General features: G+C 35.6%; 1 protein-coding gene across 1 annotated transcript in view; it reads left to right on the forward strand.

Moving 5' to 3' along the window:
• The window catches only part of LOC120224809 (protein diaphanous homolog 2-like), a gene marked incomplete at both ends in the record, with an annotated part of 326,022 nt that overhangs the window by 8,899 nt on the left and 290,393 nt on the right, over positions 1-26,730 (forward strand). Inside the window, one exon of the mRNA XM_039223066.1 lies at positions 6,605-6,844. Within this exon, the coding sequence (XP_039078997.1) occupies positions 6,605-6,844 (240 nt within the window). The remainder of the gene's footprint in view (positions 1-6,604; positions 6,845-26,730) is intronic.

A 26,730-nucleotide genomic window follows, 5' to 3' on the forward strand; every position in this document is an offset into this window, starting at 1 on the left:
ACTATAAGATCAATTATGATTGCCTGTGATGGTCATTGAAGGTGTGTTTGTTAACAGTGCAAAAAGAAAGAGAATGGAAATAACCTTAAAGGTGGGCAACATGTGGGAGCAGGAGTGGCACGTGGTTATCTCCTCCTTCACACATGATTTTTACACTTGTACCTTTTCTCTTTCTCTCTGGATTCTTATGCTAGTTTGGCAGTAGATCGATATTCACCAGCTGCATAGGTGGTGAAGGTTATAAAATTTAAATCATATAAACAAAACTGTGTCTAAGTGTTTGGGGAAATAACCCTCTTGTAGCTGCTCTCACTAAAGCTGTCAGTGCATTTTTTTAAAAATATAGCACATATTAGCTAAAGAAATGGTAGCTGCTTGATGTGATTTGATAGACAAGTACCTCATAACACTAATAAATCCCCTCCATAATACAACACCATGATCAACACCCCACAGTATTTCAAGCAATGAATTATTAAACAAAGAATGTCAACTAAAATGCTGCCAGGGACCACAACTGAACACAAACATGCATTTCAGTCGAGTTTGTGTTTTATTTAGTTATATCACTTAGGTACACAAGTGCCTTTTTGAGACATGAGTCTTTTAATAATTGTATCTGTGGCTAGGGATGTTGCTCAGTGCTCTCTATTATTTCTAAGCTTAGTTATCCAACATATTCCCTTATACACCCAGATCCTGTAATGGAGATTAAAATCTTTTCTTTGAGTGTACCCCGGTCTGATTGTAAACATTCAGACTTTTGATAGCAGCAAATTCTTTTAGCATGATCAACAAATACTGATTTGTGGCTACTGTGAAGAGATTAATATAGCTTCGCCTCCTTCATGGTCTCCTGATTTTACATTAACACATTTTCAATGATAACATTTATAATAGTAAATATATATTATATATTAAAACCGGCTGAAGGCAGCACAGCACAATATTTACAGTGTGTTCAATAGATAGTGAGTACTGTTTCTCACCAAGCCCTGAAAATGCATTCCTTAATTGTGGATGAGAGAAACTTGCCCTCACGTTTGGTAGAACAATCCAGGACCATGGTTTGTTTATGGGTATTTCTGAGAATGAAGAAAGAGGATAATAACAATAATAGCTATTGTTTTAGAGTGCTTACTTTGTGTCAGCTACTATGAGAGAAGAGTTACACATAGCATCTTATTTAAGTCTGACTGCAACTTTCATGGGTTAATTAAGGAATGCATTTTGCTACTGGGGAAATGAAATCTAACAAACATTATATAACTTGTACTAGATCATAAACTAGAAAGTAATAGAACTGTAGTTCAAGCCAAGGTGGTTGTAACTCAAAATCCCTATTTTTTTCACTGCAACTTGCACTGTAAGTCTGGAGAATGCAGGGAATGGTTTCTCTCCCTCTCTGAGGAGTAGGGAAAAACTTATCTCAAATCTACCCTTCAAAATAGTTACATGGGGCTCTGCATTTGGGCCCTGTACCAGATTGAGCCTGGGTAGTATTGCTGGGATGTCCCATATGGTGGCAAATTATTTTATGTGGGAGGTAGGATACCCTCCTCTTTACCTGTATCAGCCTACTATGATACCTTTTCATCCTCTCCCTAATCCAGCACTTCACTGATTTCAGAGTTCCTATTTGTGTGAATGAATTCATTCAGTCATTTTATAATTATTGTTCTAAGCCATCGCTCATGTTTATCACCTGCTATGCCCTAAACTATGTTCTAGAGGGTAAATGAATAAGGAAATTTTGTCAGATCCAAGGGCAACTCTGATACCTTACAGTGTACAACCCCTTCCCCAAATCCAGCTGACCAATGATGGGTTATATCCAGTAAGAACAGTTCAACAAAGTTAATTCCCTCACATTTCTGTTTGATATAGTAGCTGAAGAACTATTTTGGGGACAGTGAAATATTATCATTCTCTGTTAATTTTGTTCAGTAGACAATCTGCCTGTCTTACTTGGGAGATCTGAAAAATGATTATTCAGATAAAGACTACTTTTAAATATTTGAATTTCTAATATATGCAAGACCCTGTTCTAGGTGCTACACAAGGTTGCAGTCTTTGACTCTTCTCTCTGTGGACTCTCCTTATCAACAACCTTGCTTCCCACAGCATCTATTTGGATAACTCCCCAAATCTGCCAACTCTAACATTTACCTCCTCCCAAACTTAAGGACTGAATTTCTAAATGCTACAAGATATAATAATGATGCCTAAATGAGAAACAATGAAATCTGGCCATGTGTAGCAACATGGATGGACCTTGAGGGTGTTATGCTGAGCGAAATAAGTCAGGCAGAGAAGGACAAATAACATATGTTTGCACGTATAGGAGGATTAGGAGGAACTTGACGGAGGACCAAGGGGGAGAAGAAGGGCGGAAATGGTGGAGGAAAGGGAGAGAGGCAAACCATGAGAGACTCTTGAATGCTGACAAAAACTGAGGACTGATGGAAGAGGGGGGGAGGGGGGGATGGGCATGAAGGAGGGCACTTTGGGGATGAGCACTGAGTGTTATGTAGAAACTAATTTGACAATAAACTATTTGTAAAAGAAAAAAATAAAGAAAGAAAGAAAATGCTCTATGAAAAAAAATAAATAATGATGCCTAAAACTCAAAATGTCAACAAAGCAGTATTAGTTTCCAATTACAGAGGTGTCATTTTACCATTTATGTGAGGATCTATAGCAGGGGAAAAGACTGGAGGGATCAGAGAGCACATTTAAATAGTCTATTTTAGTAATTCAACAATGAAGTACATAAAACTTAAGCTTGAATTGCGAGAATGGGAAATAAGAGACAACTATAAGAAACTACTCAAGTTAAAATCTAGGCAACGTATGATATTAAATTACTTACATTTACCAAAATTTGATGATCATCCTGAAATTTGGAAACTTAATAATGGAAAGCTAGTAGTGTCTTTGTTTGTAGTAAGATATAGTATTTGCTGTCTGAGAGAATAGTGACCTGAGTTCACTTAGATACCAATATTTTTTTTTTTTTTTTTAGGTAACAGCCCAGTGATATTTTTATTTGTGGATCTAGCACCCTTTACTCCACCTTTCCCCAACTCTAGAAGCAAAGTGAAACAGAAGGAATTAATGTTTATGGATCACTTATTTGGCTCCTATCTAATCGACAAAAGGAGATCCAGGAATTTCCCATGCCTCATAGATGAGGAAACTGAAGAGTGGAGAAATTAGGTAGATTAGTTTCACAGGCTGAGACAATGTGAAAATTTCTAGATTCATCTTTAACTGAATTTGCTACTAAGATGCACCTTACCTGCACCAGTTACTGCCTTAGTTCCTGAGTAGCTTGCTGTAGTATAGGCAGCAGCAGATCAGGGGAAACACATTCATCTGAAACAAAGGAACAGACCAAACATTAAATAAACCTCAGCAAACCAGCACCTCCTTCAACCTTTATTAATTCCAACTTTGTTCTGCCTCACAACAGACTTAAAACCTTGGAGTCGTCTTTGACTATCTTCTCTCATAAGTAATGCTAAATCCTATTGATTTTTCCTTAATTCCATCTCTCATATCCATTGCTTCTTTCTCCTTTCTACTGTCAACATTGTAGCTCATTACCTATTTCTTAGGCCATTTTGAAGAGAGAGTGCTAATGCTCTCTGCTACTAAACTCTCTTTCAACCACTCATACATACTGCTACCAATGTGATTTCAAGAGGCATTGTGGTGTAATAGTTGAGAGTCTGGGGTTATGTGCCTAAATGCCTGAGTTCAAATCTCCAGGTCTTTAACATAGAATTTGACTTCACAGAAATCACTTAGCATTTCTGTGCCTCACTTTCCGAATCTAATGCTAATAACTGTTCCTAGGATCCTTTTGAGACTCCAATCAGTTAATATATATTTATAACACATATGCAGAAAAATGTCAGACACAACGCACTTAACAAATGTTAATCATTGTTATTGTTACTATTATGAAATTACACTTTTGGTCACATCAATTCAGCTAGAGACAGTATTGAAAAAATTGAATATTAAAAAAAGATTGAATCCATGTTCTCTCGATTTGTAGACCAAAGACTGAAATACAAGCCCTAAAATGGTAAAAATACGAATGAAGACAAGTAGTATTAGAATGGAAGTGAAACTAAAAATCCATGTGAGCCTAAGGTTTAAGTCACTTTTTTTATCTGGGACCAAGTGATCCCTGGTGACCTAGGTCCCTATAAAGCATGGCCAGAAAAGTCAGGTACAGCATGACTAGCACCTGGTCACAGTAGTTCTAGGGCCTTTTTAACCATCAGAGAGATTGAAAAACTACCCCCTAAACATATAAAATGATAGAAACATGTGTATGTGCAAATGATTATCAGTTACCAATAAAAGGAAAAATAAAGTGGGGAGGAATTTAGACAGAGTAGTAGAGGCATAAAAAAAAAAAAAAGGCAGAAAATCATAGAAATTTAGATTCCCACACAACCATATACCAAGAGATTTGTGCATTCATGGAGATAGAGACTTTGATATGGTTAGCTTCTGATTTCATGGCCTTTACATGGACTCTTCGGGTACTGTGGTCCAAATATTGCCCCTTTGTATATACCTTGTGTATTCCTAAGTATAAATCTTTGCTCACACCATTCTTTCACACCCTTTTAGCCCCAGTTTGTGTTCGTGCTCGCGCTCGCTCTCTCTCTCTCTCTCTCTCTCCCCCCTCTCCCTCCCTCCCTCTCTCTCTGCCTCCCTCCTTCCCTCTCTCCCTCCCTCCCTCTCTCTCTCCCTTCCTCTCTCCCTCTCTCATTTTTCTATCCATTTGTATCACCTCTATGGTGAAGTCTTCATTAAACATTGTAGTCCTAAGAGATTAAGATAGTGAACTCTCTAGCACTTAATTTCTGTTTATCCATCTAGAATTATAGGCTGCTTCTATCACTAACTATAGTGTTCAAGTGACTGTTATGAGTTTTGAGCTATATTGGAAAATTCTGATTTGGAAGTATGTCTTATACTTACACTGTGAGTGCTGAAGAAACTATAGGATGGTTTCTATAATATTACCCCGATAACATAAAAAAGCTACTGATAAGTAATAAGATCTACATAAATATAGTAACAGGTGGATATTCCCCAACATCCTTTTATACATCTGCCTATAAAAAGCATGGGAGCATATAGGGGGGTTAGTAGAAATCATAGGCTAATCTTTGGGGAGGCAGATACCCATGGTTAATGGGCAAGTTCATTTCAAAGAAGAAAAATTATTAACTATGCCTTGCTTCTGTATTAAAGCAGATATGATCTATTCAACAGCTCGTTTGCTTCTTTTGAAGGGTACTTTGTGACTTTAGGACTTTTGTTTATGTTGTCAAATTCTTTTTATATTATCTACAGATATCTCAGTGCCTAATCTGTGCCTGACATTTATATTCAAGAAACTAAGCTATATGTGCCAAAAATAAATATAATTAAGATTGTTAATAATTTCTTTTCATTGTTGGTGTGCTTGTGTATGTTCATATGTGTCTATCCCCATCCCCACCTCTGTCTCAAAATTCATTTGGTGAGTGAAAGCTAGTAAAATGACTTGGATCTATAGGGAATTAACAACTAAAAGAAATTATTATCATAGGAGCTATGCCCAAGGAAATAGAGAATGTGCACCAATGCTATGAAACAAGTAATTAAAACCTAAGTTGAACTGTTTTGAAGAATACCAATATAGAATTATTGAATAATGTACTTAAAAGTAAGTTAATGTGATTTTACCATAACCTAATTATATAGCATCAACATTTTTTTCAAGTAGAATAAATTCTTTAGAGCATATATAAATATTTTATATATTTGATGAATAGAAATCACAGGTTTAAAAATTATTAAATGCTCAATCAGACCTAGTCTTCTGATTTCAAACAACATAGTCATAGATGATTTCTTGGGAAATGTGGTTCTACTTACATTTTCTGTTATCATGCACGTCTTTTATCTGTGGCCAAACTATTCACTCAAATTTAATTTCACGTTAGTAAATTTTCATAGTTTACCTCAGGGACAAAATTTTGGCAGTTTAAATGGTATTGATGACTAATGATTATAGGAGTAACGAATAGCAGATATTTAGCTTCAATAATTTTTTTTTACTGTTATAAGGATGATTTGTTTAAAACTGAGCAGCTAACTTTTTAAAACTTTGATTAAAATATTCCATTGGAATATCCAAAACGAGCCAAAACAATATTTTTAAGACCCATAGAGAATTCATTTTATGTGGAAATTTTACAGTACAATCTAAAAACTTATATCTATTGGAGAATGAAATAACAGGCTTTATATATATGTTCTTTTTTTTTAATGTTTTATTTATTTCTAGGAGAAAGAGAGAGAGAGAGACAGCATGAGCAGGGGAGGGTCAGAGAGAGAGGGAGTCACAGACTCTGAAACAGGCTCCAGGCTCTGAGCTGGCTGTCAGCACAGAGCTCCACACCGGGCTCGAACCCACGAACTGTGAGATCATGACCTAAGCGAAAGTCGGACGCTTAACCGACTAAGCCACCCAGGCGCCCCTATATATATATATATATGTTCTTATAGAGTATTTCTTGTCTTACAGATGAGCTCAGTGAAAATGTTGCGGCCTCGTCTCAATAGCATTCTTTTCAAGCTCACGTTTGAAGAACATGTAAACAACATCAAACCAAGCATCATAGCAGTAACTCTTGCCTGTGAAGAACTGAAGAAAAGCGAAAGCTTTAACAGACTTTTAGAGTTAGTCCTTTTGGTTGGAAACTACATGAACTCAGGCTCGAGAAATGCCCAGTCTTTGGGTTTTAAGATCAACTTCCTTTGTAAGGTAAGATAACACTTTTAATGCTAATTTACAATAATAATTTCATCTGTGAGAGGAGTCACTCTAAATGGAAAGGTACAAAAGCCAAAAGAAAAAGTATGCTTTAAAAGGGTGAATGTTATGATGAGTGAATTATATTTCAATTAAAACAGATCTATATCTATCTATCTATCTATATTTATTTATTTATTTAATTTTAGTGTAGTAAAATCTCAAAGACATTGCAGATCCTCTTGTGGTCTAGTACTAAACTTGCTCATCAGATCTTACTGGGAGTTTGTAAATTAAAAAAAATTACCTTTTATAAAGTAGATGCAATCTTGTATTTCAGTCCCCTTATACTTATTTTATGTCTCTCCGAAAAGTATTTGAGGAGCTAAATGTAATGAGGTAAGTAGCCAGAAACTTCTTTTTAAATATGTTTTGCTTATTCTAGTCTATGCCAACAAAACTCTTTATTGTAGAACACGGTTGTGTTAATTAAGTTTATACTAGATATCTAGTCCACTAACTAAAACTTGAAAAAAAATCAAATGACAATCATCTTATTGTTTTCATCAAGTCATTTTGTAGCATTATTTTTGAGATTTTAGAGAAGTAAAGAAACAGAGAAACACAGAGGTGATTGTGTATGCTCATTTCTAGGCTAAAGCGAATCACCTTATTCAAGGGCAAATTCTGTCTGTTACAAAGAGAAAGATGAATAGACTCTGAGGTGAAGGTCTGTGAGAAAGCTAGAAAGGAAAATAAATCTGAAAAACAGCAATCCCTCTTTGACATCTCACCATTCTTTCACTTTATTTTCTTCTCACATCTTAAAACATTACAGACTGTTAGTTCTTGAAGTATATTATAACAAGAATCCCGAATGTAGGAGTGGATATAAATTTCTTTTCTATTCATGCATTGAATAGATGTACATGACATATATGTGGAGCAGCATTTTAATATGTATCAAAAGTGATTTGCTTCTGGTAGTTCTAACCCAGATAGGCAAAGAATAACATTTGTAGATAATAGGATGTATAATGGAATTGTATGTGTTTACTCCTGATTTATTTATTTATTTTTTAAATGTTTTATTTATTTCTAGGAGAGAGAGAGAGACACAGCGTGAGCAGGGGAGGGTCAGAGAGAGAGGGAGTCACAGACTGAAACAGGCTCCAGGCTCTGAGCTGGCAGTCAGCACAGAGCCCAACGTGGGGCTCGAACCCACGAACTGTGAGATCATGACCTAAGCGAAAGTCGGACGCTTAACCGACTAAGCCACCCAGGCGCCCCTCCTGATTTATTTTTTGAGGGGTGTAAGGAAAGAGGGCCAGGAAGATAGGAAAGATCATCTGGAATGCTAGACTTGGTAAAAAAAAAAAAGTGTTATTACTCCCTCTTCTTGTGATATTAGGGGACATGTGAAATTATTTAATAATGCCAGAGAGAATAAACCAATGCTTGTAATAAATTGGATAGGTCATAGACCGATTTATAGGATAAATCTAAACATTTAATACATTTTCATTGTATTGTATACCATATACTAAGTACTAATAAAGTCATCTCTACTAAGATGCTACTTGTTTTGAGTATATGTTATGTGCATAGTGAATGAATCTTCAGGGAGTGTTTTTGGTGAGTGATTATAAAAATATTGTAAACTAAAAGAAAATATCATTGGAAATTTATATTGTAAGCCTATTTCACATTGGATTGTTATAAAAAAGACAGTTAAAACAAACTTTCCATATTTGAATAAATACATAAATTTTTAAGTATCTTAATTTCACACTATTGCAATTAATTACGTGAAGTTATTTTTTGAAGCAAGAATGATTAAGTCATTCATACATAAGAAACAAAAGATTATATTAACCTCACAGAAGAATTTTATAGTTACATCTTATATTTCGGAGAGAAACTTCTTCCTGTCATCTACCTGTCAAATAAAAATTTTTCTTTGTTTTTTTTAAGAGAAGTGCACTTTATTTTTTTTAATTTTTTAAAGATGTTTTCTTTATTTCTGAGAGAGAGAAACAGGATGAGCAGGGGAGGGTCAAAGAGGACGGGGAGATACAGAACCTGAGGCAGGCTCCTGGCTCTGAGCTAGTTGTCAGCACAGAGCCTGACGCGGGGCTGGAACCCAGGAACCCTGAGATCATGACCTGAGCCGAAGTCGGATGCTTAACCGACTGAACCACCCAGGCGCCCCAAATAAAAGTTTTTCTATACAGCACTGATCTAACATCTATCAATAGAGGTATGCTCAAAGGATTCAGTATAAAGATTTTTGCCAACTTCAAATAAAAGAAAAATAATCTTGTGGGAAATACTATCATGTAGTAATAGATGTTCTAAAAGAGAAGAAGTGAATGTTTTAAAATGCTCCCTTTCCCCCCTCCTCCACGTTTCAGTAGGATTTTATCTTCAGGTAAATACTTGTCATTAAGAAAGAGAAATATAATATACATGCATATTCCCCTAATGTCTAGGATTAAAAGGATATTCCTGGAATAAAAGGATTCTGAGTAGATGTAAATGTCTAAAATGACAGAAATTTACTGAAGTACATAGAAATAGTTAGCTTAGGTTTGTAATCTGTTCAAATGTGAATTAACTAACTACTGATGTATGATTACCTAGAATTACCATTAAATTCCATTTATATTATAAAAGATTACTGGTTGATTTTCCTTAATGTTTTTTTTTTCCCCTTAAAGAATCATAGAGGAAACTTCCTTTGTAGAGCACTGATTATGCTTCAAAAACTGATACCATTTACTCACCTAAATTATTCTAATGATAATTTCCTTTTTCAGTGAATTTAAAGCTATAATTTGCTCTTCACGAGAAGCTATAGAGTATGTTAAAATATTCACCTAATTAAAAAGGAGCCATGGTATAAGTAGTTAATCTTATCAGATATATCTTATAGTAAAATAATATTGAAAATTCAGATGGTCATAGTTGGTTTCTATGATACTTGGGAAGAAAAGGAAAACAGATGGGTTAACCTAAATGTCAAATATAACTAAATGGTATGATTACTATAAGTGCTACCCTCACCACAAAATGCTTTGTTAATGTGCAGCAGTGAATTATTACCTTGTGAGTCACTAAACCAGGGTACTGAACAACAATAAAAGTCATTTCCATGCAGTTAAGTTCCCAATGTTAACTTGGACCCTGCTTGCCTGTTGATTATTAAAATTTCAACCAATTGCAGTGATGCACTTCAGGGTCATTTATTTATGTTTTCAGTAATATACAAGAATATATTATCTACATTAGAACAAAGCATTTGAGAGGTGCAAATGAGAATCTTCTCTACAGGAAGATAACTTACCCAGGATCACTCAATATTAGAGGCAGAGTTAGAATCCAACTTTTCCTGGGACTCAAATTATTTCAGTGGCTCAAGCTACTTTCAGAATTTGATGGTCTCTTTTGCTTCACTGAAATATCCTTTTTCCTATCAGACAGTGTTTAACATTACTTGAATTTGGGGAAGTTGTGGTTGATAGTTTGCTCAGAAGAAAATTGCTTTGAAGGATGTAATTTTTATTGGAAAATTCTGTGTAAGGGAAGATTAGACTGTCTATCAAGTACAGGGTTGGATGGAATGTTCAGTCTTCTTCCCAAACTTTCTTTTTTCTCCCTGTGGATCCTTTAAAATTTCCTTCCTGTGGGACTATTTGCAGGAAATGTTTTCAGTTGATGACCTCCCTGAGTCACTAGTTATAATCAGTGACATAGATCCACATGTACAGCAAAATATAGAGGAGCTCATTTATGTTACTTTGCATTTTAAAATGTCATCCTGTAAAATAGTGACACAGCATACTACTTGTTCATAATTTATGACCAATAGACATAGACATTTCAAGTTAAGGGTTTTTCTGTGCCACATTATATTATTCGAAGTAGGAACATTTACCATTTTGACCTCTGAAACAACTAACCAGCCTAGAATGGTTTAATGACAAGACATCATTCTCACTTTTAAATGGTTTCCTTTGTTCAGCTTATTTGATGGCTGACCTTTATTTAAGTCCATTGTGTTTTATCAAATTGTGCTTAATACGTTCTCATCATTGAGAACCACTGAATAGTTTCTTGAGACCTTAAAGGTAAGTGTTGCACTGTTGTGGTACTATGCCAGTGGTGACATTTTAGATTCAGTTTCCATAATTGTGTCATGGGTTTTTGTTTCCCTCAGTTCTTCATGTAAATCAATATACCAAAATTTGTCATTTTCAAACAACAAGCATTAATATTACCTAAGTCAACAAGTCCAAAAGTGTTTAAATATATAGAACACTAAATTTATTTTTTAAGGAAACAATTTTAAGTTCTTTTAATTCCCATGTTACTTGATATATATCCTATAGCACATACTATTAATCAATGCTTTTGGATTTGTGCACATAGGCAAGTTGTAGTACTAAAAGATTGCTTCAGGGGTGCCTGGGTGGCTCAGTGGGTTAAGTTTCCGACTTCGGCCCAGGTCATGATCTCTCAGCTTGTGAGATCAAGCCCCACATCGAGCTCTGTGCTGACAGCTCAGAGCCTGGAGCCTGCTTTGAATTCTGTCTGTCTGTCTCTCTCTCTCTCTCTCCCTCTCCCTCCCTGTCCCCTGCTCTTGTTTTCTCTATTTCTCTCTCTCTCTCAAAAATAAGTAAACATTAACTTTTTTTTTAATTAAAAAAATGAAAGATTGCTTCCATGGTCCCATTTCTCTAGCAATCAGTATGTTTGGATACCAGCTCAGAAATTCAACCCAAAGTCCTCACGTCTGATGCCTTTCACACCATTTAAAATCTGAACAAAACACAAGCTACTTCTTCTGAGCTTCTCTTCTTTAGAAATGCAGCCCTCCAAAAGTTAAAAACATATGATCTTGTCTCCCTGATTTTGTAATCCCATGAACACACAACCATATGTTTTGAAGACCGTCCTCCAGTTAGAAAACCAGCACTTTTCCTACTTCTAAGATGTAGAGTACCTAGTCTCTTTATCTCTATACAATAGTGGTCTGTACATATAAATTGACTTCTTAAGTAGAAAGCACACTTGGTGAAGGTACTATGTATTTCTGCCTTTACAGGGACTTTCTTTTAAGACAGATATCTCAATTTTTACAGATGCTTATGACATTTTCCAGATTTATGTTAATGTTGAGATGCATTATCTTTCTCATTCTCTGTAGCCTACATTATGGAACTGATATGAGAGAAAAAAGCAAACTGCTATATTAGCATGCATAGATAGCTATATGATCACTTTGGGCATAGAAATTAACCACTTTTGTAGATATGCTTCTTCAAATTGGTATACAAGCATACCTCATTTTATAGTACTTTGCTTTATTGCACTTTGCAAATTTTGTGTTCTTTTTACAAATTGAAGGTTTGGCAACCCTGTCTCAAGTAAATCTATGAGTACTATTTTTCTAACAGCATTTCCTCACTTGGTGTCTCTGTGCCACATTTTAGTATTTCTCGGAATATTTAAACTTTTTCATTATTGTTTGTTATAGTGATCTCTGATCAGTGATTAGGACTTGCTGAAAGCACTTATAATGGTTAGCTTACAGTATTTTGTTTAATTTTTTTTAACATTTATTAATTTTTGAGAGACAGAGTATGAGCAGAGGAGGGGCAGAGAGAGAGAGGGAGACACAGAATCTGAAGCAGGCTCCAGGCTCTGAGCTGTCAGCACAGAGCCCCATGTGGGGCTTGAACTCAAGCTATGAGATCATGACCTGAGCTAAAGTCGGATGCTCAACTGATTGAGCCACCCAAATGCCCCAGCTTACAGTATTTTTTAACTTATACACTTAACATATTACTGTATAATGTAGATTAACTTTTATATCTACTGGGAAACCAAGAAATTCATTTGACTTGCATTATTGCAATATTCACTTTATTGTGGACTGAAACCAAACCTGCAATATCTTCAAGGCATGCCTATTGAAATGAAAGTTTATGTCTCTCACAATACCTTTTTTGAAATTTGAACTCTGATTAAAAGGAATAAGTTCATACCTCTGCTCTCCTACTTGCCTCTAAAAATACAAATATCTCATGAACTTATTTAAAGATGTTTCTGTAAGTTGAAATATTAAATTACATTCATTTGTGCCAGTTAGCTTATATTTAAATGTAACACTTGTTTGTTGTTTCAGAATCTGATTACATCTATTTGGATATTATCACATTTATAACACTATAGCTTAAGCTGTGTGAAAACTTCATTATAACCACCGCCCACAATTTTTGGTTTATTAATTTCTCTGAAGAACAGTAGTTTGTAAATATAATCTGTCTGATGCAGACTTGATCGGTATTGCATGTCTATATTGACTTCTTTAAGACTTTGATTTTCTTCTCACAAGATTTTTTTCTTTATTTTACTTATATATGTGAAAATGTTCTGTTCTTTAAATACACACACATGTAGGCATGCACTCACACACTCCCCAGGCCCTTAAGTGATCATTATATTGGAAACCTGTACTGTCATCCCTGGTTTTAACTTGTATGTTACAGTGAAATCTTCTTCCCATATGTCTAGATAACTTTCTATCTAGGCAATATGAAAATATATGCTACCCATTTGCCTTATGTATAGGCATAGCTCTATGCCTAGTCATTGTACTCTATTGTGCAAACACATGATCTTTTTGATATGGAAGAGATTCCCATTTTTAAAAGCTTAATATTATGGGAGGGACCAAGGAAAAGGAATTAAAAGCCAGACCAAGCCAAAAAGTGTGTGTGTGTGTGTGTGTGTGTGTGTGTGTGTGTGTGTGTGTAGAGATAGAGCAAGTGATTAAGAGAAAGAATAAAAAAGTGAGAATCAGGGATGATATTCAGAATTGAGTGATCAAAGATAAATATGTCTTATGCATAAATTGACAAACTTGTAAAGAGCACCTAAAAATGCAAAGTAAGAGCTACCTAATTATGCCAATCATTATCTTCACCAATAGTAATTACTGAAAAACAACAATATATGTTTGTATATAAAACCATCTTGAGGGTTGTAATTCATTTTCAGTAGAAGACTAATGTATGACTTGGTTTATGACTCTCTAAATACAGACACATTTCAAGGAAACAAGAAAAGTTAATACAACTATAAGTTCTTCATTTAATTATTTTTCCTCATACAATGAATAAAAAACACAACTTAGTAGTGTGCTATAACTATACTTGTTGAAGTCATTGTGACTCAACAGTAATGGATACAGTTAGCTGTTGTGTTGCGTAGGTAGTTTGGCTGGCAGAGAGGAGTAATTCTCTAGTTTACAAAAATAAAATTCCTTTTTTGGTTCTTGAAGATCCCCCCATATATCCATTGTGACAATAAACGATTTCAGCACTGGAGCAGACCAAGAAAATGATGATTAATGGGACTAGCTGTAGATCTTGGTTCACCACAACGACTGTTTCCATAGAGGATTTTAATGAACCCAGCTGGCTTAGTATTCTGAATTGCTGTAGTCATTTTCTGAGTTTAATCTTATGACTGATTTTGTAATTCTCACAGTGGGGGAAAGTTGACAACATGAACAGCGTTTAATGAATATAATTAGTAAGTTTGAAAACAAATGCCTTTTTGTTCTATAAAAGCTCTGTTCAAATGTGGATTTTAACCCTGTATGAAGCCTTTGTTCAAAAAATGTGGCTACTATGACTGAATGTGACTGATCATCTTACCAACTGATTTTCCTGTCACACAAAGCCATACTAATATAGGCATGGCATACCTTTAAGAAGGAGGGCTGATGGCTATGGAAGGGGGTTTATAAAGTAACAGTTACATTAAAAACAAAAAAAACTCTGAACATCCAATTATCCTTGTGATCATTTTAGGGACTCTAAGAACTCTTCACATACATATATTTTAGCTAGTAATTTGGCAGCACATTGGGCACAGTTTTTGAATCCTTATTTTCTATGGAACCCTGTGCTACGTGCTTTGCAGGGATAAAGAAAAATGTACATCTCTAGTCCTCGAGGGCCTTGTGAGCAAATTGCAAGATACAGACTATTATAATATAAAAACAGGAGACAGATAACTGGAGGTGAGTTGGGGGCAGGGGTAGAGGCAGAAGGCTTTTATATAATAGTGTACATGAAAAATAATCTATGTTGCTATAAATACTGGTTGAATATCTCCAAGAAAGTTCTCCATTTAATGATAACCAGTTTTGTAAAGCTGTGTTACCTTTTTAGAAAGGAAAAGCACAATACCAGCCCCATTTACATGTACTTTACTGCTTTCCTTCAAACAATTGCTTACATTTTGCTTTCCTAGATTTCTGTCATAGGGAGAAATGAAAAGTCTTGCCATGCACTTTTTAAAAATTCTGTTTCTTAAATCACCATTCTCAGAATTTTCTCTTTCCCACTTATGCTATAATAAGAGTCTTTTAAAAGCTGCTTCCTACCTACTCTCTACTATAATTAAATGTTACTATTTTAAAATTTTGTGCAAACTCAGTACCTATTTAAAAGCAGAAATATAATGATACTATTGTATGACTTTTACATGCCCATACCCTTCCTGATTCACTAATTTGGCAAAAATATCAAATAATATTTCTTTTAGCAAGAGGATGCCATGAGTGTGACTGTCACTTAACATAATGTAATGACATATATCAGTAGTTCATTTTTATTGCCGAATAATATTCCATTGTATGGAAATCCCATATTAGTTACCAATCATCAGTTGATGGATGTTTGATTTGATTCTACTTTAAATGTTGCAAATAATACTATTAATATTCATGTATAAGACATAAATTTCATGTGTTGTGGGTCAGTACCTATGAGTGGGAATGCTGGGTCATGTGGGAAATATAGGTTTAATTTTAAAGGATGAAAGATACTGTTTTCCAAAGTGTCTGCATCATTTTATATTCATTCCTACAATTAAACTAAAGTAAACCAATAATTAGATATCCTTTCATACATATATTGAACAAAATTTAAAATTCTGATAAAATCAAATATAGGTAAGAATATATGTTAAAGGCAACTGCTGGTGAGAATGCAACTTTGAGAATGTAACTTGCTTTCTGAAACAAAACAATTTGGTACTATCTTCAAATGTTGAAGATACAATACCCAGAAATGCTACTCTTAGAATATTCTCTAGCTAAACTTTTACATAAAAACTCTGAAGACACAGAGAAGAATTATCAGAGTGTCAAAGGACACTTTCAGAGTTAAAAAAAAAAAAAACTCACAGAATGTGTAAAAATATTTGTAAATCACCTATCTGATAAGCGATTAATATGCAGAATATATAAAGAACTCCTATGACTCAATAATAACAATTCCAAAAACAATCCAATTAAAAAATGGTCAAAGGACTTTAATAGACATCCCTTTAAAGAAGATGGACAATAAGTATATAAAAAGATTCTCAACATCACTAATCATTAGGGAAATGCAAACCAAAGCCACAGTGAGATACCACTTCATACCCATTAGGATGGCTACTATCTAAAAACAGAGAAAAAAAGTGTTAGAATATGCAGAGATTGAAATCCTTGTGAATTGCCTGTGTGACTGTCAGGTGGTACAGCCCACTGTGGAAAATTTTATGCTGGTTACTAAACAATTGAAAATAGAATTACTATATGATGCAGCATTCCACTTTTGTACACATAAAAGAATTGAAAGCAGGGACTCAAACAGATATTTGTACACTAATATTCATAGAAGAATTATTGACAGTACCCAAAAGTAGGAGCATCCTAAGTGTCCATTGACAGATGAATGAATAAACAAAATGTGGTATATACATACAATGAAATATTAATTAGCCTTTAAGAAGAAGGAAGACTGGTAATTCTTCAGTTTAAGAATCTTAAAGACATTACGGTAAGTGAGCCCTAAGCCAGACACAAAAGGACTGACATTGTGTGATCCCACTTATTTGAGGTACCTGGAATAGTCAAGTTCATAGAGACAGAATAGAGTAGTGGTTGCCAGGGGCTGGAGGTGGTTGGGTAGAAGGAGATGGAGAGTTGTGATTCAAAGGGTACAGAGTTTCAATATGAGATGATTAAAAAGTTCTGGAGATGGATAGTGATGATTGTTTCACAACAGTTTGAAAGTACTTAATGCCACTGAGCTGTACACTTAAAAATGGTTAAAATGGCAAATTTTATCTGATGAATATTTTACTATAATAAAAGAATGTTCACAGCAGCATTATGTGTAATAACAGCAGTAATAATGACCCCCGTCAAAAATGGAAACCAGATAATGAAAATGTTCAACAGGAGAATATAACTAAAGGTAGTTATATTCATATGGTAGAATAGTATGCAGTAGTGAAAATGATCAATGCCTATAACTACAAATATCAGCATAATTCTATAACTCAACCCTAAACATCTGTTCCTCAACACTGGATTCTAATTATGCTTTAGCACTATTATATATCTTGGACCTTCAAAGTTATTCTTAAATAGGTAATGCCATTAATGTTGAACCTCCAAATGCCATTTATTTACAGTGTATATACATAGAAAAATTAGTTCTATTCACCTTTTCAATAGTGGATGCAACCTTTAAAGCTATGCACAGGAAAAAATGATTCTATCTGCTCCCAAACCTCATGCATATGAAACTGTTTTGTTAAGTAAAACACTCATGACAATAAAAGTTAAGAGTTCAGCTTAAGTGCTTGAACCATTTATGAGAAGAACACACCTAACAACTTAAATCTATTCGTGCTTGTAAACTATTTCTGTACCAATTTAAAGTAATTTGATTTTTATTGAAACTTTTCTCAAAATAATTTCTATTTAGTAATGTTTCTATAGACAGATTAAGAACACTTGAAAGTACCAGGCTAGCTTTTCTTTTTAATGTATAGACATAACTCATTAATTCTATTTGGTCTTTCCTAAAATAAGTGTGTGTGTACACACATGTGTTCACACACACACCACATAATTTTGCCAATGTTCCTGGCTAATGCATATGCAGGGCACTCTCCTTGAATAAGTGGGGCTAGAAGGGAAAATGCTAAGTGGAACAGAAATAGAAAAGCAAAATTTGTCTTCTCTGGGAAACTAGCATCAAGAATGTCATGCTGGGTCTGAAGGTCCAATTGAGATGAATCTTTTTGCCATTTAATGTTATGGTTTCCTGTTTAGGCTCTCTTTAATAGATTGCTGTCATAAATTAAGCTAGCAAGTATAAAACTCTTAAATTGCTTGACTTCTACACAATTGATATCATCTGTTCTTTTTTTGTTGGAAATGCCATCATAATACCAAAATCAAGAATGTAAAAAAGGCATGATCAGGGCTACATAAAGAATTAAGACACTTTCCACTATAAACTACATTTGGCTGACTTAGTTTCAGCCCTGGTCAGGTAGCACCCAGAGAAACATTTTTGATGACAGCTCTAGAAATGAAGCCAGGAAAGCATGTATTAAACCTGCCTGGTTTTAGCTAAAGAGCTATCTTTATGATAATTGCAATCCTTAAAAATACATTATCTTTCTCAGTGTTATTGCAATATGTGGCGCTGTTGAAGAAGGAAACAATTTGTAAACAACCCTTGGAAGAGAGCACCAGAATTTAATTTTGTTTAAATAAAGGAGACTAACATTAGAATTCATGTGCTGTATTAAGACTGGCAAGTGCTAGTAGTTGTTTTGATATATGCACTGGAGCATTCATGATTACTTAAATATTGACTGTTCCATGAATATACAAATATAATAGGGAAAAAAAGGAAGCCATGATTAGGGAAAATTTTTACTAAAAGAAATGAAGCTGAATTTTTTGGTCACAGTGTTACTTAGATGGATTTATTCCAATGACTAGACCAGATTCCTTTACTGAGTTTCATGATCTCTTTTCTTTCCAAGGACCATCTGATACAGACCATTATTTTATAGTGTTACTATGTGTCACAACTCTCTTTGATGAGAGGAATTAGGCAATTCTCCTTTTTCTTGAGTACACGATCTATTGATAAGTTTGTTGAGTTTCATGCGGCCATTCGTATAAATATCATGGGGCAGGGAAAGAGGAGATCTGAAGGGCCTTTCTTCAGATACAATTTACAGACCTGGTCTTTTCTCATGTTCAAGTTTTAGTATGCTTTTTTTTTTCTTTTCACATTTTTATTTAAATTCTAGTTAACATACAGTGTATTATTGGATTCAGGTAAAGTTTCAATATACTTTAAAGATAGACCTACATAAACGTGTCCTAAAACTTTTCTTTAAGTAATATCCATACCTCTTGACCACTGAATTTCTGATATTCTTTATATGAAATTCAGTGTCGTCTCTGATAAATATTCGCTCTCTAGCAATTTGTGCAAGAAAACCTGCTGTTCCTCTTGTACATTCTTGCTCCTCCCAAGAAGAGAACATTCTCCTACAGCTGGCTGGATATTTACTTCTTTCTTCATTCTGATAATTCTTTCCTCCACTCTGCAAGTTGGGTGTGAGATTTCTTCAGGTAGGGACATAATGTGTATTTATGCGGAAACACCTTCTTACTCTTGGCCTTCAACCCCAAATGGCATTGCTGATTGCTGACACAGGAAACAGTATCAGAATATGTCTGGGAATGATGCTTCCTCTTTTTGCCCTTTTTCTTTACATTCACCTACTGCAGTTTGATCTCTGCAGGTTCGTATGAATGAACTCTGTTTGGCATACAAATCAAGGTGTTTGTCTCCTTAGAACCAGTACACGTTAGCCCTGAAATTAGGATCAGTGACATATATTTATAATGCAAGTCTCTTACAGAAAGCATTGAAACCTGATGCCCAGAACTAAAGTGTACTACTCTGATTTAAAATTCTTCAGTAAATAGTCAAACAACAATTTAGATTTTGCAATTAGAATTGAGAGTACAGTTTGGTTTTATAGGTGGAAGGCATAAATGATTGATCTGCCTGATTATCTAGTCCATCACTATGATCATGCATAGTAGACAAGACATAATCCCATGTAAGTATATTTTCAGTACAGTTTTAGGTGAAGGATAAAGGACAGTTTAGAAGGCTTATGAATAATGTATCTAGAATCTTCACAGCATGGGGAATCCATACTGTTTGGGTCATCTACTTTTGGATAAGTAGGTAGTAAATTATGATACAAATCTGTCTCATTTTTATGTAAATTAATCAAGAACATTCAATTATATTCTGTCCTTCATATTCCACAAATTGCTAGGCAATTCCTCTCTAGTTTTAAATAGATACTAAGCTGCAACATGGATGGACCTTGAGGGGGTTATGCTGAGCGAAATAAGTCAGGCAGAGAAGGACAAATATCATATGTTTGCACGTATAGGAGGATTAGGAGGAACTTGACGGAGGAACAAGGGGGAGAAGAAGGGCGGAAATGGTGGGGGAAAGGGAGAGAGGCAAACCATGAGAGACTCTTGAATGCTGACAAAAACTGAGGACTGATGGGTGGGGGGGGGAGGGGGGGATGGGCATGGAGGAGGGCACTTTGGGGATGAGCACTGAGTGTTATGTAGAAACTAATTTGACAATAAACTATTTGTAAAAAAAATAAAAAAAATAAAAAAAAATAAAAGACATAGTTGCCATAAAAAAAAAAAATAGATACTAAGCTGTGAAATCATGTTGACACTTCAGCTTGTTACATGTAAAAGTAATTATGAGAGGGCCCACACAGGCAATGGACAATTGCCAAGCACCTTCTTGCTTAGAAATTCCCTTCAGAAAAGTCTAGTGTTTTTCAAAATTGAGCATGTATCAGAATCACTTTTTTTCATCACAGGTTTTTAAAATTATTTTTAAAATTGTATTAAAGTTAAAAGACACATATTTTAAAAGTCAACTAGTTCTACAAAGTTTATTAAGACAAAAAACAGTCCTCAGCCTCTCTCTACCTTCTCCCACCCTACCCCCTCCATTTCCACTTCCCTAGAGGAATTATTTTTGGCTTGTTTAACTAATTATTTTACGTATCTATAAATAACATATTTATATTGCTTCTTTCTGATTTTTCAGTTCAGGCATTATCTGTTGACTTCCCACCGTGGGAAATGAAAATTCAGCTCCCTTTTCTCCACTCACCCCTTTTACACATATGCATACTTCTCAGGCCCTTTTGTTCCCAATGTAGTTATATGGTAATTTTTGGTAGATAAATAATTAGTCCACTTGGAATTATGACAATGTAAGTGACACTCACAGCTAAGCCATGTAGTCAACTACGATTGTGTTTCCTTTATCTTATTGTTTGATTATCTTTTTTTATACACATAGGTTTCTAAGATCTTATCACTAATTAACCTGAGACTCTGCCAGTTATCCAGGTCTCTTTTCAATTTGCTCTTGGGAAAGTCTCTTGGAGCCTTTTCTCCAGATCCGAGGGTGTGGGAGACTGCACAGCTGCCATTCTGGAACCTCCCTTTTTACTGTCATCCTGGGAATTCATTTGCCTCTTTCCTATATTGGATCACTTGTTTCTGGATCTCATGTCTTCTTCTCATTTTCTACTTTCTGTCCTCTTTTTGATGACATATATTTTCTAGAACTTCCTGAGAGTTCATGAGAGGAAATTCTTTGAACCTTTATGTGTCGGATTGCCTCAGAATTTTGATAGGCTGGTGCCTGCTTCCAGGGCTGCTTTTTGAGGCCAAAACCTTTACATGTAACTTCATAGGATTTCATTTTTCTCAGCACTAAGAAATTTTGCAATGATATACCTGCTATGTTGGCGGTTAAGTGGCCCTTTCAATCTGAAAACACATGAATTTCTCATCCGTTTTTCTTCCTAGTTTCTATCCCTGTCCTTTTACTCTACTTTCTGAGAATTTTTCTTAATCTGTCATCTAATTTTTCCATTAAATTTTTCATTTCTGATGCCATAGTTTTTTCTTTCCAGGTGCTCCCATTGGAGACTTCACTCTTGGAAAAATAAAATCCTTTTGATGGATTTTTAGATCTAGTGAAATTAGATGCACATATTTGTCCACTATTTTTACCCAATATCTTTATATATGCTGGTTATTTAGTGGTTCCTACATTGTATTTGTATCAAATCCTTTAAGCTTCAGTAATGGATTTCAGTTAACATATCTGACACAATCTAGACTGTGATATCTAGATAGGACATTGGGATTGTCTAGTTCATCTCTGTCAATTTACAGAGAGGATACCTAATTCTAAGAGAGGTGAGGTGTGCTTAGAAAATACTTCTTTCATTCTGCCAGAATTTACCAAAGGTGTGTGAGATGGATTATTTTGCAGGCACACTGTACTCACATAGTTTTTTTTAGGTTTTTCTTTCATTATTTAGAAAAAATGTTATCAAGGTATAACTGAGATACAATAAATAAACTACACATACTTAATCATTTGATAAGTTTTAACCCATATGTATTCCTGAAATCATAATCATAATCGAGATATTGATCACCCCCAAAGTTCCTCCCTGTCCCTTGTGATTGCTCCCTCTTACGTATCCACAACCCTTCACAGACAACCAGTAGTCTGTTTTCTGTCACTATAGATCAGTTTACATTTGTTAGATATAAAGGGAATCATAGAGTGTGATCTTTTTTTTTTTTTTTTTTTTTTTTTTTTTTTTTTTTTTTTTTTTTTTTTTTTTTTTTTTCNCCAGTAGTCTGTTTTCTGTCACTATAGATCAGTTTACATTTGTTAGATATAAAGGGAATCATAGAGTGTGATTTTTTTTTTTTTTTTTTTTTTTGGTCTGGATTTTTTCTAACATTTAGTTTTTCTCAGTCCCTTGGAGGCCATTCCTGACTGTCCAGGTGGGTGTCTTTATCAGCTCAACCTCCTTCTACATCCTTTCTCTTTAATATCTTTCTATCTTCCTTCTCCCAGCCTTAGGGGCTGCCACTTATAAATGTTTTAGCCTTCTCCTCTTCATCCAAGCCTATTCTCAGGAAAGGACCAATTAATTCTGTTCACACTGAGGTGACAGATATGAATTTATATGTGTGATTTGTGCCATTATACAGAAGACAAAACCCACATTTGGTTTGTGCCGAGGAAATAAGCTCTAATGATGGATTTTCAATCATGATCAAATAGGTTTGGAAGAGATTTGTGGACAGGGGCCACCCCTGAGCCTCTAAAAGTACACCCAGTGTGACAGAGTCCTCATATAAGACTGACCCTGCCTGTAGACAGGCAAAATGAATTGAAATCCCCTCTAGTCCTATTCAGAATGGCAGCCATTCAGGAGCTAAGAAAAGAACGTGTCTTGCTGGCCTTCCTTTGAGTCTCTTTGGCAGAGAAACCCTTCCTGTATAGAAAAAAAAGTCACTCTGGAGGGCAGGGTCTCCTGAATTTGGTACTCATGTCCCTGATCCAGGTGAGAGTAAGACCACCAAAAATGGTGCTGCGCCACTGGACTGAAGTTCAAGCTGTCAGTGGCCCAAGAATCACAGGCAGAGGACCCTGGCCTACCAGCCTGGCTCTGAAGATGCCTTACCTATCTCACTTCTCTTCTTACTTATTTTCACATTTAATCTTTTATTCTTCATTAATTAATTTGCATTTCATTATTTATATCATTTTTTCATCATGATAAATGTACTCTTTAATCTCCATCCTCTATTTCCCCCATTCCCCAACCCACCTCCCTTCTGGTAACCATCAGTTTGTTCTCTATAGTTAAGACTCTACCCCTTGGTTTGTCTCTCTTTTTTCTTTACTCGTTTTCCTTCTTAAATTCCACATAGGAGTGAGATAATATGGCAGTTTTCTTTCTCTGACTTATTTCACTTACCATTATACTCTCTAGACTCATCTTTGTTCTCACAGATGCTAAGATATAATTTTTTATGGCTGAATATTCCAGTGTGTGTGTACACATATACATCCATTCCACATCTTTTTTACTCATTAATCTATCAGTGCACACTGAGGCTGCTTACATAGTTTGGCTATTGTAATTAATACTGCTCTGTGTCCACTGGTTGTTTGCTTGCCCTCCCTCCAAAAGCAGCTCAGTGCCCTCTTGGCTCTGTCCCAGTCAAGCGTAATGCCCTTTAAAACTCCAGGCTTTGGGATGCCTGGGTGGCTCAGTTGGTTAAGCGTCTGATTTTGGGTCAGGTCATGATCTCACGGTTCATGGGTTCAAGCCCCGTGTCGGGCTCTGGAGCCTGGAGCTTGTTTCAGATTCTGTGTCTCCCTCTCTCTCTGACCCTCCCCTGCTCATGCTGTCTCTCTCTCTCTCTCAGAAATAAATAAAACATTATTTTTTTAAAAAAATTAAAAAAAATAAAACTCTAGGCTTTAAGTCCTGCTGGTTGCCAGAAGTCATGAAATTCAGTGCCTCTCACTTTCCAATCCAATTGCAATGGGGGTTTGTTTTCCCCGTGCATTTCCCTGTATGTTAGTCTGTCTCTGATCCTTCTCTGTGACCACAGCTCTCTCTTCCCACTTCAGTGGCCATGATCTGTTTCTCTCCTAAACTGTCTCTGCATCTCCTACCTCCTTCAATGTGACCTCTTCTCTACTTTTAGTTGTGTAGTTTGTTCTGTCACTCCTCTGGTCAATTTCTGGGGTATTTGGAATGGTTTGATAGTTATCGTGTTGCATTCATGTGATGAGGCAAGCCTAGCATCCTCCGACTCTGCTGCTTTCTTCCCAGTCCTAGTAAATATTTAAATTGAATACACACACACAAAGGTGATGCATATAAAGCACTTCTCAAAGTCTCTGGACCTTACGCACAGGATAGATGGGTAACAGATGTTGGTTCCTTTTCCCCTTAAATGATGATACTACCATCTGATGAAGTACGAAGATTATCTAAGGTCCTGAAGAAGTAAGTTCATGAAGAATTGAAGGAAATGGATAGAAATCTTCACTCATTCATAATTCAACAAATATGTATCAAGTGCCTATTATATGCAAGCCATTGCTCTAGACAGTGGGTACGTAAATGTGAAGAAAGCAGATCAACAAATCCCTGTACTTGTGTAGCTGAGAAAGCCCATCATTCTAGTGGAGAGCAATAAGAGTAAATAAGTAAATGGAGTATATGGTATATTTGAGAGTATGTAGAAAATATAGTATATTTGAGATAAGTGCTATGGAGAAAAGTAAAGGTGGGAGGAAGTAAGAGGTGTTGGGAGAGCGGATTGCAATTTTTTGTTTAGAATGAGAAAGTGAGTTTTGAGTATAGGTCTTGAAAGAAAGGAAGGAGCTAGCCATGCTAAAAGTAAAAGTGAAAGCTTCCACTCAGTCAGGAAACACTAGCAAAGGCTCTGAGTAAGACACATGCATGGTGATTTAAAGGAGGTAGGAAGCAAGCATGGTTGAAGGGGATAGAAAGGGATAATAGCTAGAGAGACACAATCATGGTGTTAATGGGGCCAGATCATTGAGGGCCTTTCAGGTTATGGTAATAACTTACTCTTTGTGAAGATGAGAAGCTAAAGTACGCTCTCTTCGCTTTTAATCTTGATAATGATCATGGTCATGGTCATACACTTTCTTGACCAATTCTGTAATTTTTTAATCTTATGTACTTATCTAATGCCTATTTTATGGATGAAAACAGCTGAGACATAAAATGCCTAGGTACTTCCCCAAGGTCATATAACAAGTGAATGGTAGAATCAATGTTCAAACCCATTTCTGTATGAATTTAAAGTCTGTGCTCAGTAACTATTCTGATTAGAAATTTGAACTTTATTTCCCTGATGACGAGGGAATGACAAATATCATATGTTTGCACATATAGGAGGATTAGGAGGAACTTAACAGAGGACTATGGGGGAGAAGAAGGGGAGAAATGGTGGGAGAAAGGGAGAGAGGCAAACCTTGAGAGACTCTTGAATGCTGAGAACAAACTGAGGACGCATGGGTGTGGGGGGGAGGGGGGAGATGGGCATGGAGGAGGGCACGTGTGGGGATGAGCACCGGGTGTTATATGGAAACCAACTTGACAATAAACTATTTGTTAAAAGAAAAAAAAAGAAATTTGAACTTTATTATATGAGTTGTAAAGAACCATTGGATTCATCGAAGGAAGAGAATGGCATGGTCATGTTCATTTCCTTTTTTTGTTTTTAAATGTTTTAAATGCTTGTTTTTGAGAGAGAGAGAGAGGGAGAGGGAGGAAGTGGGGGAGGGACAGAGTGAGAGGGAGACACAGAATCTGAACCAGGCTTCAGGCTCCAAGCTGTCAGCACAGAGCCCTACATGGGGCATGAACTCACAAACTGTGAGATCATGACCTGAGCTGAAGTCGGACGCTTAACTGACTGAGCCACTCAGGCACCCTGGTCATGTTCATTTTCAACAAGCATACATAGGTTGAATCATATAGGGTACAATGAAGCAGAGGAAGTGGAATATCTTCTCATACATTATATCTGCACAGTTACCACTTATGTTTAAAAGATGAAGGATCACCTCCTTCCTAAAGCTAACCCATTTGAGAGTCATCACTTTCTTTGTTACCAACATGATACACTCACTTAAACACCAGAATTTAAAACTTGATTTGTCCCTTTCCCTATTCTAAATATTCCTTTCAGTGACTTAATCCTTTTTGTCTCCAAAACGTGTCTTGAATTTGTTCTTTCTTCACCATTTTTACATATATCCTAGTTATTTTACTTTTACCAGTCCTTGAAATTTGCCACCAAGTTACTCTCCTATATCTTCTCATTTCTGTATAATTTTGTGGGTTTTTTTTCCTAAGTTTTGAGCTCCATGAGGCTTCGAAGGTACCATGCATCATTTGTCTCTGTTCCTTATTGTTCAGCACAATCCCTACCCCAACAGTGGATCACTGGATATAATTCTATATTTATATTTCCTTTGCTTCTAACTCGTCTCCCCTTGCAATCATATGGTGCTCCATTC

Source organism: Hyaena hyaena, unplaced genomic scaffold, assembly GCF_003009895.1.
Source record: "Hyaena hyaena isolate Hyena2069 unplaced genomic scaffold, ASM300989v1 scaffold_1254, whole genome shotgun sequence".
In the NCBI taxonomy this organism is placed as follows: domain Eukaryota; kingdom Metazoa; phylum Chordata; class Mammalia; order Carnivora; family Hyaenidae; genus Hyaena; species Hyaena hyaena.